The sequence below is a fragment of the Eleutherodactylus coqui genome, chromosome 1 (assembly GCF_035609145.1).
Source record: "Eleutherodactylus coqui strain aEleCoq1 chromosome 1, aEleCoq1.hap1, whole genome shotgun sequence".
NCBI lineage: Eukaryota > Metazoa > Chordata > Amphibia > Anura > Eleutherodactylidae > Eleutherodactylus > Eleutherodactylus coqui.
In genome coordinates, this window is record NC_089837.1 from 204043920 (window position 1) to 204064764 (window position 20845).

Genomic DNA, 20845 nt, shown 5'->3' on the forward strand with positions numbered 1-20845 from the left:
TACTGGCTCCTGTAGTAATAGCGTGTAACTGATGCGCATGAAAGACCTGCTATGCTCCCATAGTGCCTGCTACTGACACCCACATCTTCTTTCGTATGCTCCCATACTGCCTACGATAGATGCCCTTAAAGGCCCCTATATAAGGATTATTTTGAAGAAATGCATCTCTATGGTCATCAGCTCTTTACTAATGATGTCCTGTATTATCGCCGATACATAGATCACCTTTTTTTTTTCCTTTGGAAGGGTTCTGATTGTAATGAAGTCCTGTATATCACTCTCTTCAATTCCAATGAACTTGCTGCAGGAACAGCCTACTTCACGGTGCCATGCTGTATCTCTAATTCCCATTAACTTATATGAGTTACCTAATCGGTGTAGCAGCTGATCTTGTATTAGAATTCTGCACACCTTGATCAATTTTTTTTTTTTTTTTTATTATTTCTTTCAGACCCATGGAGGTGAATGCAGCAGTAGCATATAATCTTGGCTGCGGCTCCATTCAAATGGGAAGGGGGACGGATGGACACCAAAACCCCCCAGTGGATAGATGATAAAGGTGTATTCCATCAGGTTAACGATGCAATCTACTCATGTGTTGTACATGTATCATTTGACTTTCTAAATCTTACCAACAAATCGCTGGAAAAAAAAACGCAACACATCACATGAAGTATTTCAAGAATAACAAATACCTAAAGCCTTCGGGGGCAGGAGTGTTCAGATGGGGATTTGGTGGGTCACTGTGACATCGAGGCACCTTTACAGGTCTTGGACTATTGCGATGTGTAACTAATAAAAACAAAACAAATTTAAAAGAAGGTCAATTAAATAGCAGGAAAAACAAACTCTTCCATTGTAGAAACCTTATGGTCATTTACTAAGACCTAAGCTACTGCTATAAAATGTCAACCCAACGCAATCTATATAAGTGGCATAGGAAACATTTAAGTTGATGTTCTCCCTTTAATCATTATCATTAAAACAGCAATAAAATGATCAATTTGCCTTACAATTTTTTTGCTAGCATAAAGCTACATTTTTGACGACAAATAATGAAACCGTAAACAGACACTGATCAGACGGGTGACAGCCGAGCCCAAGAAGATTGCTAAAAACCATTAGGTTTCTAATGAATGATAATTTAGTACTCTTTGCAATACATATATTATCAAAGATCATTCAGATATGCATAGCGTGATTCAGAGATACAGCTGTGACTAAATATATTGCACAGCACAACAAAATGTACAAAAAAAGGGTATGAAAGACGCCGTTGTAGTCAATAAAACCCATCTGTATGTCATTGCCATGGAAACATAATAACACAACAATCTTCCATTCACTCTGAGCCATTTTCCAATGCAGCTGCAAAGACACAGATTTTTTGTTTTTTTCCCCTCATCGCTCCTATCAAAAGGGGAAGATCCGCACTCTCAATCTGCAGAGGCACAGAATATTAGGGAGATTTTATAGGTGCAAGTCACGTAGAGCTTGATTTATGGCAGCAATAACATGTAGTAAACAAGTTAGATTATTCTTGAATCAGAGCTTCTGTTACAAGTTCCATTCTAGTTGGCATATGGCTCTATGCACTATTTATCCCTCTCAAAATGAGTGACCCCTCAGCAGAAATCAATGGGAGCCATATAAGACACTGCAGTTCCGTTGGGCTCTGGCGATATCAGTCATGTAACAAATCTGGCTATGAAAGGTTTCTGATGAGGTTTTTTAAGAAAAAAAAAAATAAAAAAAAATCAATGCAATTGTGAACAGAGCCAACTTTAGAAGTGTCATAGAAAGTCCTCCTAAAATGAGGAAATATATTTGCAAATAAGGAAAAAAAAAAAAAGAAGTGAAAAGTCGCCACTACAGTTGCATAAAAAGCAACTTAAAGGGAATGCATTGTCAGAAAATGGCCTATTGTTTAAACCAACTTGTTACGCCAATTTTTTTTTTTTTTTAACTTTCCAGGCCACTATGTGTGTATAATTACATACATATGTATATTGTATATATGGGCACCAGGCCTAACAGTCTGCCACTTTGTTCTGTACAGAAAACTTCAGTGGTCACCTCAGTGACAAAATTTCAATAGGTGATGGTCACAGCTGACCTCCTCCCCTGCCCAAAAGCATCTGCACACGTCCCTTAGCATACCTAGAATACTCTCCTAGTCAATGAGCCCCCTCCTGCCCAGTGTATCTATGGCCTATTAAGTTGCTGTACAAAACAGAAGTCTCACACTATTATTAGGCTTAGTGGCCAGAGTGAAAACGGCAGGATATTAGTGACATGGAAAGTTTATTAAAAAGGAAAAAAACACAACAACCAGAAATCAAAAAAAAAAATATATAAATTTAACATAAATACTTAAATACATCATTTTCTAATGACATGTTCCTTTTAAAGTCGTATTCCTAATTTGCTAATTTATAACATATCCACAGGACAAATCTATTTATAATACGTGTGTATTCCACCTCTAGGTACCATTCCTACACGGAGCGCATGAGATCCCCTCACCCAGCCAGCCAGCGCTCTCCATTCAGTTTTAAGAGTGTTATGGAAACTGCCAAGCGTGCTCCGCTGTTCTCATAACTCTCATAGAAAGAGGGAGTGAAAAATCAGGACTTGCTCATCTATAATCGTACCGCTAAACCATATAACCCTGCAGATTGCTGGCCGTTGCATCCAAAAGCTCTTGGGGGAGGGGGTATTCAAACATTTTTCCCACTTACACAACGCTTTAAAATATTGAAAAAAGAAAAACAAACATGTATCCAGCAACACAAATATCACTTAAAGGGGTTGTCCCGCGGCAGCAAGTGGGTCTATACACTTCTGTATGGCCATATTAATGCACTTTGTAATGTACATTGTGCATTAATTATGAGCCATACAGAAGTTATCAAAAGTTTTATACTTACCTGCTCCGTTGCTGGCGTCCTCGTCTCCATGGTGCCGACTAATTTTCGGCCTCTAATGGCCAAATTAGCCGCGCTTGCGCAGTCCGGGTCTTCTGCTGTCTTCAATGGGGCCGCTCGTGCAGAATGCCGGCTCCGTGTAGCTCCGCCCCGTCACGTGCCGATTCCAGTCAATCAGGAGGCTGGAATCGGCAATGGACCGCACAGAAGAGCTGCGGTCCACGGAGGGAGCAGACCCCGGCGGCCATTTTCAGCAGGTGAGTATGAAGACGCCGGACCGCCGGGATTCAGGTAAGCACTCTCCGGTTTGTTTTTTTAACCCCTGCATCGGGGTTGTCTCGCGCCGAACGGGGGCGGGGGGGTTAAAAAAAAACAAAAACCGTTTCGGCGCGGGACAACCCCTTTAAAGTGCCAATACAGCCATTTTTGTTCATCTCACTTTGGCAAAACAGGTATACAGAAAAAAAAGCAGTTAATACCTCAAAATGGTACAGTGGTTACATAAAAAACAAGCCTCAGAGTTCTGTTGATTGAAAACTAAAAAAGCTCTGCCCCTGGAATGTGGCACCACGCCGTATTTTTCTACAAAAAAGGGTTAATATTGTACAAAGGGAGCAAAACACATTAAAACTACTATAAAATTTGGTATTGTCATAATTGTAAAGACCTGCAGAATATATTTAACATAATATTTTTCCAATATGGTGAACTCTGAAAATAAATCCCCAAAACAACATTGAAGTTACTTTTTTCCACTGCCTATAGCAAAAAATGAATAAGGCTGGCTGCACACGGGCAGATTGCAGTGCGGAATCCGCAGCGGGCATCTGCCATCGGATTCCACAACAAATACCTTCATAGCATGCTATGTAAACAGATTCTTCCTGCACAAGAGCAAAAACCAATTGCGGTTCACGCTGGCGGAAAAAAAAAATTGTAGCGTGCTCCATTTTTGCGCGGATTCCGAGTGGATGACTTCCATTGAAGTCAATGGAAGCCATCCGATCTGCAGCCCTTCCGCAATGGACACTGCAGCGTTTACTAAAAGGGTACTGCATGTCATACAGCGAGCCGCACAGACCATCCACAGTACAGATGAAGAGAAATTCAAGCAGGTAAACGCGAACGCCGCTGATGCCAGGGCCGGATTCCGCATACGGATTCCGCCACATCTGTGCGCAGGCGGCCTGAACATAATTCAATTTGTTTTAAGTACCGCAAAAAGTAGAACTCCTTCAGCAAAATACAAGGTGTCATAACGTCAAGTTTTTTTTCTCTATGTAGCTGTATGACTTCTGGAACACAAAAGGGGAAAGGCCATTGGTTCTTAAGGCCAAAATTAATTATGTTTAATCTACATTAAAGAAAGTTACTTTTTTTGGGATGATTTTTCTAAATTTCATGTGTTTGTTAGGGGGTTAAATGCACATATTTCTGATTTTCCCTCATCAGTGTTGCTAAAGTTGTAAAAGTTGTTGCTCAATGGGCCTGTGCTCTCAGGGGACTGCATTGCCTTTTTTTCCTAAAAAGGTTCCCAAGTCAGATAGGCTGCCTGGAAATTTTTTTTTAAAAGACATGAGGACATTTTACTATCTCCCCTTCTTCCGATTTTTTCGGCAGTCTTCATAGGAGGGTAATCTACTCTCATCCATGAGGAAGGCCAACATCATGGACCTCCCTAAACCTGGTTGTTACAGGCCCGTTTTGTTATAAACAGTAAATAAATAATGGCCAAAGTTCTAGGTCATTTCTCAGGTAGCCATGAGGCTCAATTGGGTTTCATGTTGGACAAGACTGTATCTTAAATGTACAAATGAAGTATTAGATGGCTTAAAGAAGGGCGGTTCTTTCCATGGACATTGTCAAAGTTTTTGACAGTGTTGAGCGGGAATATTTATGGGCTGTTCTTCATAAGATGGATCAAATCTTTTGGCCTGAGTGAAATCCATATATAGACAACTGAGGTTTAGGATCAGGGCAAATGGGGGACTTCCTCCCTGGTTTGCGTTGGGGAGGGGAATTAGACAAGGCTGTTCTTAACTGTAGACATACATGACATAGAGCCAATTGTTTTCTGGGGTTTTGTATAAACCCACAGCCCATAAGCATTAATGTTGCATCAGCGCTAAGCGACAGCAGGGAAATATAAACAGGAAAAAAAAAAAAAAAAAGGTGTACTGCACATGACTGCCTGCGTGAGTATGTGGTCATGCACAGTACAATTTCGCCGCCATACGCGGCTGTACGCAGCGTCAGGGCTGGGATCACAGCTGTAAACCGCTGCAGGAGCCCCGCAGCAGTAACCGTTTTAGACCATGTGTGCCCTGCTAAACAGTCAATATATTCATCATAAATGATAGGTCTGTGCTGCACAAGGTAAGCAATCATGTAAGTCTGCTGAAATATTCACTTCAATAAAAAACACGCTGGAAACAAAAATTGAAATTGTAAAAAAAACAAAAACAAAAAAAAACCAAACAAACCCCAAAACAATAGTTAATAACTTACCAAGGTACAAGCCAGTGACCGGACTATGGGGCTTTCCGATAACGTGGCCGATGCATTCATTCATGAGTGCTTGCAAACTCTAAACAAATCATTAAAAAAAAAAAAAAAAAAAAAAAAAAAAAAAGGTAGTCACCATAACATTTAGAATAAAATTAAGCGTAACGTGATCACATTAATTCACATTGTATTAATTCACATAACACTACAAACAAATAGTAATGTGACAGCTTAAATGAGCCCTTATTGAGCATATGAAGTAAACATCCACAGTGCAGAGAGAACATTTTTTCCAGAATACTCTACATAACCAAAATCTGGAAGAAGCAACAAAAACAACATACCAGAAAGTCATCCTCGGGAAGACCTGAAATAAATGCTGGTTCAATAGCTTGGAGATAGTCAAATCCTTGTGTTGCCCACCTAGAAAAGTGAAGATCTTCATCAATACACACAGTGTAGTAGCGCTTTCAACTAATGATGGAACCAGATTGGTTATTGACCTAAATGGATTTTCACACATTACTGATTGTACTGCTATTAGTGATGATTGGCGCTCTTTTGAAGCCATCACTAGGCGATGAGGAGGCAATGAGGATGCACTCCTGCTGGCACCAAAACACGATCTGATCAAAATGTACTTCAGATCCCCAGCAGCGATTTTTTTTAAAGTCACCATTCATTTGTTGGTAGTTTGAAAAGTCATTGCATTTAAAACAAAAAAATGGTATAAACCAAAAGGCTGGCAATAAGGAGCAGCCCTTAGACATGCACATACATAGGGGTTTGTCATTAAAACGTCTCAGTTTTTATTCAGTAGGACCAGCTTAAAAACCACATTTAGAAGAAATGCAATGCTTCTTTTCCAGTATTGCTGTGGAAACATACGAGTGAATAGTGGGACGGGAGCTGGGCGCACGGGGTGAGCGGTCGGGTGCAGATGCCCGACAGGTTGTCCCAGGATGATCGTTCCTGTGCTTTTACGCAGAAATGATCGCCGCTGAGTGAACAAAGTCGGAGTGGGCTGGGATCATTCCACCCCACCCGCCTCCATTCACAGTAAACAGGCAGTCATGCATAGATAAACGACTGCTTGTCTACACGGGCCAGTCAGTCATTTATTTATTTTTGCATGCAGAAATGGAAAGACAAATAAATTTATCATTAGTCATTCAGGCATGTAGACTTAATTAATCATCATTAATAATAAAATTCTCGGCCCGTGTAAAATCATCCTTCGTTATTGACAGCAAACTAATTTCTTGAAAATGGTGAGAAATTGAAGCACACAGTAGCTCCAGTGCAGCAAATCTCAGTGCACCGCTGGGTGCTGTGATTGACAGCCACTGTCTATTACACTCTGCGTACGCACAGACTGCAGATTGTAAACAGACCGAGCAGGCAAAACCGGAGCTGCGGGGTCTGGGACAGGAGACTATAGGGTCTTGTATTATTTTTTTTCCCCTCAAAATAGTTAACCCCCAACTCCATCAGAGGAAAAAAAAATGTCTGAATTGACTGTGCAGTTGATTAAAATGCATCCATCTATTACCTTGGTCTGGTGCCTCGACCACTTTCACATTTTGTCAGCACATAGTTCATCCACTTCCTGGCGAAGCTGATGTATTTGTCACCAATTATCTGTCTGAACTTCCCAGACATCAGACGAACAACTTCTTTGTGGTACTTGAAGGCAAAGAACTTAACGTCAGTAATTCTGGCCAAACTATTCTGACTATAAACACTAGCTTCCAAAATCCAAATGCAAAATAGTCATAAAAATAAATAAAATTATATTGTCTATACGATTACAATGTAGGGGGGGGGGGGGGGGGAGACTTTCTGCAAAACTGGAATATCCTTCCAGGTTTTAATGTTGATTGCAAGTCCTTAGAAACTGCTTTTCATACATCTATGAAGAGAAGAGACTTAGGGTATGCTCACACAGGGTGGAAGTGCTCTTTATTTTCACACTGAAAACCCACAGCATATACAGTACAAGACGTGTGAACGACATTTAAAAAATATCCTCCACGTCGTGTGGAAAAATTCCACAGATTCAACAGCGGAATGGACATGTGCGGTGGGAGCAGCGCTGATTGCAGTGTGGACTTCCCCCACTGTAATGAAAACAAAACTTGAAGCAAAAATTAGAGCATTAGCGGCGGAATAGCTGTGGATTTGAACATAGAGTTCTGTGCTTTTCAGATTTAAAAGAAAATGTAAAGTAAAAATCATATTTCTTTATCCTAAATCACAGCTAAAATGTGTGGGTTATTCCACAGCAAACCCTTAAGGCTGGGCTCACACAACTGTATTGAATTGCGTATTATGCGGGCTGGGTACGCCCATGTGACATGCGATAACTCATAGGCAATTACATAGCTTTACGCAGTTCCATTTACATTAGTATGTTGGAATTGCGTAATCTGCCTAGCGACGGCACGTGTAAAAAAAAAATAAAAATATCTATACTGCGCATGTGCAACGGCGAGCCGCCGTGTCCATCTGCAGTACATGAAAGACAGCGACAGAGCAGGTAAACGCGGACGCCACTGCTGCCAGAACCGGATTCCCAGCTCTGTCTCCTAGTGGAGTTGCATATTAAATGTCCTTCATACACAGTGTATTGTGTATGTATAGCATTTAATATTCAACCCATAGAGAATAGAGTTGTACGCACATAAAACAGAATATGCTGTATTTTTTCACGCACGTATTCTACACAATGTATATACGCATATGTGAATGGATCAATGAAGATTAGTGTACCTTCACCGACTCCATTCACCATGTAATACGTGCGTATTACACACTAGTGTGAATGAGCTCCTACCCACAGCAAGTAATGCTTGCATAATAGCACCCCTAGGCTACATTCAGATGAGCGTGGTTTACACGCTGCTACGGCAACGTGTAAACCACGCTGCTGACATGCAGGAATTCTGCGGTGAACGAGATGCTCCGTGGAGCGGCCCATTCACATGTCCGTGCTTCAAACAGAGTGCTGCCGCGGCTCCCGTAGGAGTCTATGGTCAGCACCATGGACAGCGGTGCGGCACAGAGCTGACAGGCTAGTCGGCACTCGTCCTATCTTTTTACCAGCGCAGATTCTGCATGCTTCTAAGTTAAGTGTGGATTGTGAAGATCTCTATGAATATTTGGCTTGGGTGCAATCGCCAATTTTGTTTGATGAACAGAGAGCGATATTAGATGCTCCTTTAACACTTCATTAGGAAGTATTGCTTCTGCATCCCTCAACTTATTCAAAGTCACCTGGGTTGGACAGTCTCCCAAATGAATTTAACCCTTTGCAATCCAATTTTGGATTCACAGTTTCCTAGGGGGTTTTCTCTTTCTGACATTATACAATGGCACCATCTGTTGGCTAGAGCCAGTACTGCGGTATAGGACATGCTGGAGAGGCCCACCGAGAACACAGCGGCCAGTAATCTACAGTAAGAATACCCTGCCGGACGTCCTCCAACATCGGAGCTGTACAGCCTTCAATCGGAATGTCTTTAGACGTCAGACAGTGGATTGGAAAGGGTTAAGTACTACCAAGATATGCTTCTGTCACACTTATAGAAGGTGTTTAATAAATCATTGCATTAAAAGGCATACTTACACCATAAATGAGAGATGCTATGATTGTCTTAATTCCTAAATTGGAAAAGAATTTGTCTCTTCCTGATTATTATCGTTCAATATCACCGACGTTAAAATCTTGGTGAAGGTACTTGCAAATAAATTACTTTTAAAAATGACTAGTTTAATACATGAGGATCATTCCGACCTTATGCCATATAAAATCAATTGCTATTAATTCAATGAGGCTATATCTGAATCTTCTAGCGGATCATCGAGTTTGTGATGGCAGGGTTGTTTTGTCACGTGAGGCTGCCAATACTTTGGAGTGTCGAGTAGAATTATTTGTAGGCCGTTCTTCATAGATGGGTTTCGGGGAGAAATTTGTGGCAAGGATTAAACTGCTCTATTCCATGCCAGGGGCAAGAGTGAGGAGTAAATGGTCGTATTTTGGGACGGATGCTGTTGGAGAAGGGAATAATTCAAGTGTGTCCCCCATCCCTTCTCTTTACCTTAATAATTGAACCCCTGCCTGGTTTGCTAAGACACATACCATATATAGTTGGGATTACGGTATGGAGAACTTGAGAAACATAGCTCATATGCAGATGATCTGCTGTTTTATACGGGGATGTGAGTAGATCAATGAGTCCTATTATGTCTATTTCTGATATATTTAGTAAGATGTCAAGTCTCACTATTAACAAGGGACAATCTGTAAAACTTCCTTCAGATACCCTTTCAGGGGACTATTCATTGGACTATTTGGTAGTTGTGGTATCTTCTAAGCCACAAGACTATATTTTTGCCAATTTGATTTCATTGGTGTGAAAAAGAAGGTCATGTTCTGGAATAGTCTCCCATTGTCAATAATTGGCAGGTGAAATCTTATCAAACTGGTTTTGATGTCTGAACTCCTTTATATACTTCAAAACGCCCTGGTTTGGATTCTATCACAATATTCTTTTAGACTCAATAAGATATTTAGCAGTTTATCATGGAACAAGAAATCCGCTAGGATTAAATTGGAGACCCTCCAAAGGGATAAACGCTCTGGAGGGTTGACCATTTTAAATTTTAGTATATTTTTGACATCTCAATCACGATAGTTGACGGGGTGGGGTTGAATGCTAGATTAGATGAGAAAGAGGATTTGCTTAGATATAGTTATGATTACAGGGGCTTCCCAGGCAGCGCTGCCTGTCCGTGCCGGCATACACCGTAGAGTGGAAGCTGCTGCTCTGAACTGTGTAGTGGCCAGGGCTCATAATTACAGGTGTAGCTCTCACTGAAATCAATTAGGCTGGGTTCACACAGGGCGGATTTGCCGCGGCTTTTGGCCGCGGCAAATCCGCCCGCGGCCGCTAATCTCGGGATTAGCCAGCCATGTGGACGAGATTTCTCAGAAACCTCGTCCACACGGGACGGCCAATCCGCTGCAGTAAATCCGGCTGAAACCACGGCTGCGGCCGCCGCAGCCGCGGTTTCAGAAGATGCAGCATGTCTATTTACTTTTTTTTTTTGTTTATTTTTGTCGCGGCTGCGCTCTCCTCTATGGAGCGCCGGCCGCAACGGAAAAGCGAGCGGCTGGGCCACTTCAAAGCCTCTCGCGGTTTTTGCTGCGGCCAAACCGCGAGATTTCCGACAGGAATCCACCCTGTGTGAACCCAGCTTAAATGACTACACGTGCTGTGTACTATGTAACTATGTATTTACAACTTCTAGGAGAAAAAAACTGTAAGGCATTAAACAGTAAATATAGCTGAAAAAAGACATATGTCCATCAAGTTCAGCCAAGTGATGGAAAAGGACATGAATAAAAGGGAAGAGGAAAAAAAAAGTATGGATAAACTTTAGAACTTTGGCTCTTTCACAAAGAGAAAATTAGGGACACAATTGGCAACATCTGATTGGTACAGGTGGCTGCTTCCTAAATGACACTATGGGATTAGGGCATGAATGTAAGCCTGCTATTACATGGTAGCGGTTCTCTGCTGCCTAATGCAGGTGGAGCTTCGCTTATTGCAGCTGGCACCTGTACGAGTCATGCTGTGTGAGTGGGGCGGGGCTTCCCTCTGGAGGAGCCCCACCCAGGCAGGGCTTTTACTCAGAATCTTTTTAAGCAGCTTTACATACATATGTGTTCCCATGTACAGCAGTAAACGGTGTAGATTTTGAATCACAGAACTGCATCAAATCTCTTCCCAATTACTACAAGTGGCAGGAGATGCACTGACAAGAAATATACAGTCTTATGTACAAATATCCTTGGAAATCTGTAGACATGATTTCGGAAATTCCAAGATGTGTTTATGTAACTGACTTTACTTCTAACATATTGCATATTACAGTCAAAATTCTGTTTTATCTGTATTTACAAACATACATATTGTCAACCTCTATGGCCGCCTGCAGACGGCCGGGTCGGATCCAGCTGCAAGAATTCTCGCACCGGGACCTGACCCGAGCGCCTGCAGAGAGCAGCGCGGAACTCACCCGCTCCCGCTCTTTCATGTGCCGGCTGCGGGCAGCTGGCGCATGTGCAGAGTGGAGCCGGCGGCCGGGGAGTGCCGTTTCTGTGCGCACAGAATTAGAGCATGCCGCGGTTTGTTTTCTGCGCGTGATTTCGCGCAGACAAACCGCGGCTGTCTGCAAAGGAGTGCGTATTGTAATGCAATCCCATGCAGGCGTGTACAGGCGGAAATTCTGCGGGGAATCCCACCGCGGAATTTCCGCCCGTCTGCAGGCAGCCTATATCAGGAATTTAAATTATAATAATTTCTTTTATTCATGCCTTCTACTCTTATACATGAACTACCTGAAGGGTGTAAAACAAACTCTGTACCACTGCCATTATATGACTGCAGTTGGTGAGACATGGCCTACATCTGATATGTCCCTGCAAGTGTTGAGAAAAACCCTGCACTGAGAGGTTGTGACTGCTCCTGACGACAGATCCTGCACCTCTGATATGTGATTGTAACTGGTGAGACAGACCCCCGCACCTCTGATAGTGTGTGACTGCTCCTGATAACAGACCCTCACCTCTGAAATGTGACTAAAGGCCCATTTTACACGTAAAGATCATCGCTCAAAATTCATTCCAACGACTGAAAATAAGCGATAAATCGTTACAAGTAAACGCTGCCATCGTGCACTTTTCGACTGTATAATGATTTTAAGGTGAACTTAAAATCCATCGTTTAGCAGCACGGAGATAAAAGTATCTCTCAACAGACCGCATGCTGTGTTCTGCACGGGAGTCGGAGATTACACTGTTGATTGCCAGCAGCCCCGACAAGAACTATGCAGCTGTTTGCAGAGCCCAGCATGGGATTAATCACACATTGGGCTCTGCAACCAGCTCCTGGAGTCCCATTTACATGCAAATGAAGATAACATGTTAATGGCAATTAGTGGCTATTAAAACTATATGCAAAATGATTGCCAAATCTTTCAATTGGTTGAAAGATTATCTCTGCGTGTAAATGGGCCTTAACTGATGAGTGACCCTGCACCACTAATAATATGCGACTGCTCCTTATAACAGAGTCTGCACCACTGATATGTGACCAATTCTAGTAATATAGTCCTTGCACCACTAATATGTGATTGAAACTTGTGAGACAGACCTTTTGCAGGTTATACATGGTCATCTTGGGGAACATAGAAGATTTAAAGGCATATGGCCTGAAGTCGCAAATATACAATGCATTTGATGAACTACTGAAAAGATTAAAATTGAGTATTTTTACTACATACTTTCAACAGAAGTTTTATATAAGGAATACCCCTATAAGTCATTTGTCTATATAATTTATGCATCATACACTGAAGTTGATAATCACATTTGTAGTACATACCTCAAAACCAAAGTTGTAACCTTGAATCATGGCTTCTCTGTAGTATTGCTGCAAAGTGGAAGATTCTGATTCATCCACCTCAGCTTCAAATTCAGAGCTGTACAACTGATCCACCCGGTCTATGGCATTGTTGATCTTACTGCAGAGGTCTAGGGCATCACTCTGTTAGGAAAATGACACTCAATTTTTGCTTTATTTTCCTGCAAGCCCCTTGCGGGTACTATAGCAACTACATCAAGAACATTAAAAAGTTTAAAAACTTTAATCCCACTGTTCACCTGCGCTCACTACACGCATACCTCCATATGTCAATGGTGCACACATATTCAATTCTCCATACAGATCTATAAAGCTAAGAGTGGTTTCACACCTGCGTTAGTTCAGGGTTTCCGTCTCTCTGCTCAGTTTTTGGTGGAGAGAAACTGAAGCAAAACTGATATAAACTGATCATTTTTTCCCCATTGATTTCAATGAGTTTTGAAAAATGTCAATGTGAAGCGCGAAACAAAGCACGGTATGCCCCATCTTTGTTCCCGCTCTCACATCACACCGCCCATTGTTTTCAAGGAGACCAGCAGCAGCATCGCACCACGTGCTAGGTGCACACTACGCAATGTGAGGTCTCCAACTGGAAACAATGGGAGAAACTCTGCAAAGTGATGCGAGGCAGGTTTGAAACAAAAAATTCCTTGCATGCACAGGCAAAAAGCACAATGGCAAGTGATAGAGGTTTAGTTCGAGAAAAGGGGAGGACATAGTGTTAGAGACAGCGGACAGACAGTCGGTGATATTTTGGAGGAATGGTCCAGAGATCTCACGAGAGGAGGTGTATAGTTGGGTGTCATCAGCGTAGAGATGGCATTGGAGACCAAATTTGTGGATGGTTTGTCCAATTGGGGCACTATAGATACAGAAGAGAAGGGGACCAAGGACCGAGCCCTGCGGTACCCCAACAGCGAGAGGAAGTGGAGCAGAGATAGAACCAGCAAAGGAGACACTGAAAGAGCGGCCAGAGGGGTAGGAAGAGAACCAGGAGAGAGCAGTATCCTTAAGACCAATAGAGTGGAGCATAGTAAGAAGGAGGTTATGGTCAACAGTGTCAAATGCAGCAGACAGGTCAAGGAGGATTAGTAGGGAGTAATCACCTCTCGACTTTGCAGTCATCAGGTCATTTGTTACTTTTGTAAGGGCAGTTTCGGTCGAGTGTAGAGAGCGGAAACCAGGCTGGAGGGGGTCGAGGAGCGAGTTGTCAGAGAGAAAGCGAGTAAGGTGGGAGTAGACCAGACGTTCCAGTAATTTGGAGATGGAGGGGAGGTTTGAGACGGGTCGGTAGTTGGCAGCATCAGTTGGGTCCAGGGTTGGTTTTTTAAGCAGAGGGGATATAATGGAGTGTTTGAATGAGGAGGGAAAAATGCTAGAGGTTAGGGAGAGGTTGCAGATTGTAGTGAGATGAGTAATGAGAGCTGGGGAAAGGGACCGGAGGAGGTGAGAGGGGAGACGGTCGCTAGCGCAGGTGGTGGGGCGGGCAGTGGAAAGGAGCCTGGAGACTTCTTCCTCTGTCGTTGGTTCTAACATTTATTTGTAGCATTTTCCCCACCTGCCTAAAAGTTCTGCACAGTAATGTGTCTCCCCCAATTCCCACAGAAAAATTGATACTTGAAGTAATAGAATGCACACGTTCATACCAAATAAATTAGTAAGATAAGCTGTTGACGGACATCTCTGGCATTGCTTAGAACCCAGGATCAAATCAATCATGTTGATGTTTCCTTGGACAGCAAATCTCATGAGACAGTCTGACTTCTCCTAAACATGTTGGATTGATTGAACCCACCAACATGGGTAGAATCTGCCTACATTTAACTAATGATGTATGTGCAAGTATGCATGCCTGACCAGTATGGAGTTGAAATTTACATACAGCCCAGCATAGTGCAATGATTGCCTGTCAATTTAGTGTAGGGAATGACAAGTCAATAGGGACCAATAACACAGGTGTGAACTTCTGCATTTTGGCAAATATATAAACTAATACCTGCATTTTTATAACGTTTGCAACATGCAGTCTGGCATTGTGATGTTGGGGAAGAATGTGGTATCTGTAGTTTATTGGGTGCACTAAGGAGGGACTTGGCAGCCTGCCTGATGCTATACTATGAGTCTGACCAACAAGCTATGAGCCAGCATGGTGTACTACTTACTGAAGCTTTATGTCTGGGCTTTACTAAAGCACTTCTCCCCATAAATGCTGGGCATTTTAGTAGATGTTCATTAGTATTCTTCACACGTGCAATCTCCCTTAGGCCACTTGTCAACGGGCGATAATCTGTGGGTGATAAATGGCTGGCGAATCACGCTCTGTAAAGCTTTCCATTGGGTTGCTATGGAAAGCACAGCTCCGGCGTCCCCGAGTGGAGAATCCCAGCGATTCTCCACTCGCAGGATTGAAGTCACGGCATGCTGCGATTCTCTGCGGTGAGCCTATCCATTAGACAGGCTCATCTCGGAGACCTGTCAGTGCTCCTCCCCTGCAGCGGAATATCGCTAGTAATATTTTGCGTCGGCCGTGGACAGGGAGCCGTAAGAGGTCAGGCACGTTCAGAGGAGTCTTTACAAAAGTGTGTGAATTGCTGTGTTTTTTAGATTACTCATAATGGAGAAAATGGTTTGGTACCGTTAGCTAGAAGAGCAAAATGTGATCGTTCTCAGGAAGAGAAACTAAGTAATCTTGTATGATACCTTGATGTTAGTGTGATGTTACATGAGGTTAGTGTGAGCTTCCAAACCAATGCAGGGTTTTGCTTCAGGCTTAAATGAAATAGATCCGAAGAGGCATGCATATTTATACACACACATACTGGCACGGACATGGATGCGATTGGTTTGTACTTAAAAGAATACTGCAACAGAGATATAAAGATTTTCCATAAGACACTGATAAGGGAGTGAAGGTTTTATGGTCTCTGACTAAAGGCCGGTTTACACTGGACGAGTGTCAGATAAACGATGCCCGACACTCATCCCTGTATCACCGCAAGTTGTTCAAAAGACTGACATTTTCTCTTTTTTTTTTAGATTAAAAAAAATGCCTTTATCAGTAGAACATATAAAAAAAAATAAATATGAATTTGGAGTCGTTCTAACTGTACTGACCCACAGAATAAAAAAATAACATGTTGTTTTTAGCACTTTGAAACAGCTCCCACCCTCTAAATGGCAAAATTGTATTTTCCTTTTTTCATTTCACTACACTTTGAAAATTTCTAAAATATATGGTAGGTTAAAGATATACAAATGTAAAAATAAAAAATCTACACCTGAGAACAAAAATGGCTGGCTTTTAAGGTGTCAATAAGCAACAACAGAAAGTACTATATACTGTAATACTGAAGTATTGCAGTATATGGTACAAACAAATCAAGTGATCACAAGTTCAATTTCACTAGAACACATGAAAAAAAGGCTTAAAAACACCCCTTTAAAAAAACATTTTTTTTTTAAATACTAAAAGAGAGCGTGATCAAAAAGTCATATGTACTCCCAACATAGTACCAATAAAATCTACAGCTTGTCCTGGAAAGAATAACCCTCACACAGCCTAATCAAGGAACAAACAAGATTGTGGGTCTCAGAATCTAGCAACAAAGGCAATTTTAGATAATTATTTCCAAAGTAGTAAACCATGTATAGAACCAAAAGTTCTATTCATCTGGTGTCGTAATTGTACTCCTATGCAAAATAAAGTCAACATGTTATTCTTACTACATTGAAAATGCTGTAAAATCCTCTCCCAAAATGGTGCATTTCTTTTTTATTTCACCACACTTAATGTTAAATATATCTAAGAACCTACATGAGGAGACGATTAGGAATAAAAGTATATCATAGGCCGGTTTCACATCCCTGTCGGAACCTCCATGTGAAGCCCTTTTTATGTCCAAAAGCTGGGCAGTTGGGCGGAAAGCAGACAAACCCCATCATAGTCAATGGGTTCTGTCTGTTCGGCTGTGCGGATTCCTCTTTTCTGCTTTCCTGAAAGGAGCAGGAGTGCGGAATTTCCAATGCAGGTGTGAAGCTCCCAAACATTGTTCTAAGGGCTTATTTAAGGGGGGGAGGATTGAAGAGCCAGGAGCAGGAACTGAACTCCCACCTCTTCCCACTATTTGCAATGAGAGGGGCAGGACAGGGGCAGAGCTAAGCGCTGGTACTTAGCTCCGCCCCCATCTCACCCCCTCCTATTGCAAATAGTGGCAAAGGGTGGGAGCTCAGTTCCTGCTCCTGGCTCTTCCATCCTCCTCCCCCTGCAGACAAGGACACCGTATATCGGCCGGGTGTGAAAACCCAGCCGATATACGATCGTCTTAATAAGCCCTAAAAATGTAAATGTTTACATGTAATGACAACAGTTAGACTTTCACCTTGAGTTGATGCAAAGCGTCTGCAATCACGGGATGGCTGGATGTCTGTTCAAGCTTCAGAGACAAAATGTCCTCAACAGAATGCTGAAAACCTTTTCTATTGCGCAGCAAATGGGAAGATTGAGTTACCACAAGCAGCAGATTGTCAACCTAATGGGTGTAAATTAGAATGAAAGGTTATTTGGATCTTATGCCAAAATTAGAAAGAAAAAAGGTCAAAAAAACAATTGGTATATCATTTGAAATAATTTTGGTAAATACTGATTCAATGGACATTTACCTGCATACTTCTCAGAGTCTCCACGGTTTCCACAGGGGGCACTATTTTTACAGTCTGTCCCTCCCAGCTACCCCAGACATCTGCTATTTGTTGCTCCGCCTCAGAGTGCTTAGTCATCAGCAAGAAGGCATCAAATGCCATATCGTCACACTCCTTAGAACAGTCTACACCAGCTGCAGCATTCAGTAATTGCAAAATAACCGTTCTTCCTCTAGAAAAATTATCTGGCACAAACACATGGAGATTTTCTATAGTGGGAACAAACACCTAAAAAGATGAAAGAAATAAAACCATTGTTAAGTCTCATGCATGCTTTATTCCAGCTGCCGGTCAGTGGAGCCTAGTGTAAATGCTGTGGACAGTCAGTTGTGGGCATTCACCTGGAGTCTCCCCTGCAGAACCCCATGTTTACATGGGACATCTATCAAACCTTCAAGGTGACACTCTGCAACCAACTAAAAGGTGACAGGCAAATACACATATCATACCAGACAAAAGAAACCCTGACGTTTTGTTTAGGCAATGAAAGAAGTCTAAACTGCTGAAAACATGAACAAAGTATATTGCGGTTTGTAACAGAGGGAAAAGCAATCTAAACTGCAGAGTCATCTAAATATCCGACATTCCCAAGTTACTATGCAAGAGGAGACCGGACAGAGTGCAAACAATCTTTCTGCACGTTTTTCTTGGAAAATATAGACAATCTTCCAGTAAATCAATTAAAAATTAATTGCTGTAGACTATGCACCAGGATCAAAATTGGAATTGTCAGAAACCGTTTTGGTTCATTTTTCCTATGTTCTGTTAACCACACCTCATATTTCATAATACAATCATTCAGCTCCTTGCAGGGCTACAAACAGACTACTACCCTTGTCCTTCATTAAAGAGGTTGTCCAGTCGTAAATTATTGCTGGCCTACCTGCATAATAAGCCACCAATAGTAGAGATCAGGGCCTGCCACCCAGGATCCCTGTCAGTCACCAGGCTAGTGCACTTTGCTGATTTTTGCAGGAAGCAGACCACTCCGCTCCTGCTGCAGTGGTGAGGAGAAGTATTACAGGCAAAGTTCCTATTAAAATGAAAGGGAACTTTGCATGCAATATCAAGCCGGCCACTACAATGGAAACGGAGCCGTCTGCTTCCAGAAGAAACCAGCTCAGTGCATGACTGCAACAAACCCTGATTGATCTATAGTTGATGCTTATCTCAAAAGGTAGGTCATCAACAATTAGCAACTGCACAACCCCTTTTAACTAGTTATTACTCTGTTTAAGAAATTTCTTCTCAATTATTGCATGCAAACAGAAATCTAAGGCCGTTTTTGCACAACGCTTTTCTTGTATGCTTTTAAAACTTTTTTTATGGCGATTTGAAAGTATTTTTTGATAATCATGTTAATTGCACATCAAAAATGCTGCTGAAAACCACATGTATTTTACTGTACAATGCCATGGTTTTATGGTGCAGGTTAAGGTCTTATTTCCACGAGTGTATATCGGTCGGGTTTTTACGCCTGGCCGATATACGCTTCCATCTAAGCAGTTCCCCCCCTTCCCTCACCTCCAGTACGACTCTGCTCTGTCCCGCCCACTCCCATTGCTGGTTATGGACAAGGGGTGGGGAGGGGGCTGGAGCTTCGCTCCACCCACTCCCATTGCAAATCGCTCAGAGGGGAGGAGAGAAACAAATGCAAGTAAAAGCTATATCATGCAGAGAAGTCAGATGTCAACACAATCCAGAAACAACTGCGTCTTCTTCGGGCCAAAGTTAATTTCAAATGGACTGAGGCAAAAATAATTTTTTTTTCTGTGGTCAGATGAATCAAAACTTGAAACTTTTTCACACAGACGCAGTATCCTGTGGACTCAAGAGCAGAGGGACCATCGAGGTGGTTAGAAGTGCATCTCTGATGGTATAGAGCTGCATTAGTGCCTATAGCACAGGCCGCTTACACATCTTGTAAGGAGCTATCAATGCCAAGCAGCATGTAGAGGTTTTACAATATCATAAGCTCCCATCCAAATTTCTCTTTCAGAGAAAGCCTTTCAGCAAAACAATGCTAAACCACATCCATCACAACACTATCACTCAACAGAAGAAGAGTCCAGGTTCTGAACTGCCCCACCTGCAATCCAGACCTTTAAAAACAATAGAAAACATTTGCAGCATTAAGCAACAAAAAAAATCCAAAAGACGATCCAGGACCGTTGAGCTACAGTCTCACATCAGGCAAGAATGGGACAACATGCCTCCTCCAAAACCCCAGCAATTGGTCTCCTCAATTCCCAGACTTTTTTGAGATGTGATGCTGCCATCAATTTCTAAATGAAAATGGTCTCACTTTCACCTTCTGATTGGTTTTCTGTTCTACTTTGAATAAAATAATGCCATTTGAGATTCCAATAATATTACATTCTCCTTTTCTCTACATCTTACACAGCATCCCAAATGGAATTGGGGCTGTATTTTAGGGGACAAGATATGTAGTGTATGAGGTTATCAGTTTAACACACATTCAACACCTCCCTCCCCACAACCGTTCCTCTGCATACAAATACAGGAGATGGCATCTATTGGGGTTGAATTCTGTATTTGCGCTTTCAAGTGATCCTTTACAACGCATAAAATGCAATCTACTTGCTAATAAGTTATTTACCTTTGAATAATCCTTGCATTTTAAGTAAGTTAAAAGGTCTTGCACAGGTGCCGAAAAAGTAAACTCCGCAGCAATCTCCAAATCCTAGAAAAACAAAACCGATTTAGACAACAGTAGCTAAAGGAAACGGAATGAAATTTACTGAAAAAAACCTCATCATACTATTTGTGAAAAGGCACGCATACTGTGGTCTTATTTTATGTTGCATGGGCTATAGCATTGGGATAACACTTTCAGATGTCCAGCTTTGCACAAATTAAGGTAATCCTCTTCAGGATCAGCCTATTTTGGGCCTTTAAGGGAACTTGTCAGAAGTGAAAATGTCAATGGATGGTGCTCATCTCCACATGATGTCCACAGATTGAATGTATAAGTCAAGGCTCTGACAATGAAAGACACTAGTGTACGGGATTGGCAATACAGGCTTATGGTTGTAATATATGCAGCTTTTAGTGTAGGGGATTGCATCTCAAATGCGGACCGGTAAGCAATCTCTCTCCAAGGAAAACCAGTAGTTGAGTATAAAATCAACCCCCCCCCATTATTTATTTATTTTTTTTTTAAGGAGGGCAATATGGATTTTAAAACTAAACACTAACCCATAG

At 42.0% G+C, this 20845-nt stretch overlaps 1 protein-coding gene across 1 annotated transcript in view; it reads right to left on the reverse strand.

Moving 5' to 3' along the window:
• MAP3K4 (mitogen-activated protein kinase kinase kinase 4) overlaps window positions 1-20845 on the reverse strand; it is a 103094-nt gene that overhangs the window by 21373 nt on the left and 60876 nt on the right. The window contains exons 9-16 of the mRNA XM_066605429.1: window positions 20241-20324; window positions 17582-17848; window positions 17302-17451; window positions 12884-13045; window positions 6985-7118; window positions 5777-5855; window positions 5436-5514; window positions 696-792 (exon numbers count right to left, since the gene is read on the reverse strand). Coding sequence (XP_066461526.1) covers window positions 696-792; window positions 5436-5514; window positions 5777-5855; window positions 6985-7118; window positions 12884-13045; window positions 17302-17451; window positions 17582-17848; window positions 20241-20324 — 1052 coding nt within the window. The remainder of the gene's footprint in view (window positions 1-695; window positions 793-5435; window positions 5515-5776; window positions 5856-6984; window positions 7119-12883; window positions 13046-17301; window positions 17452-17581; window positions 17849-20240; window positions 20325-20845) is intronic.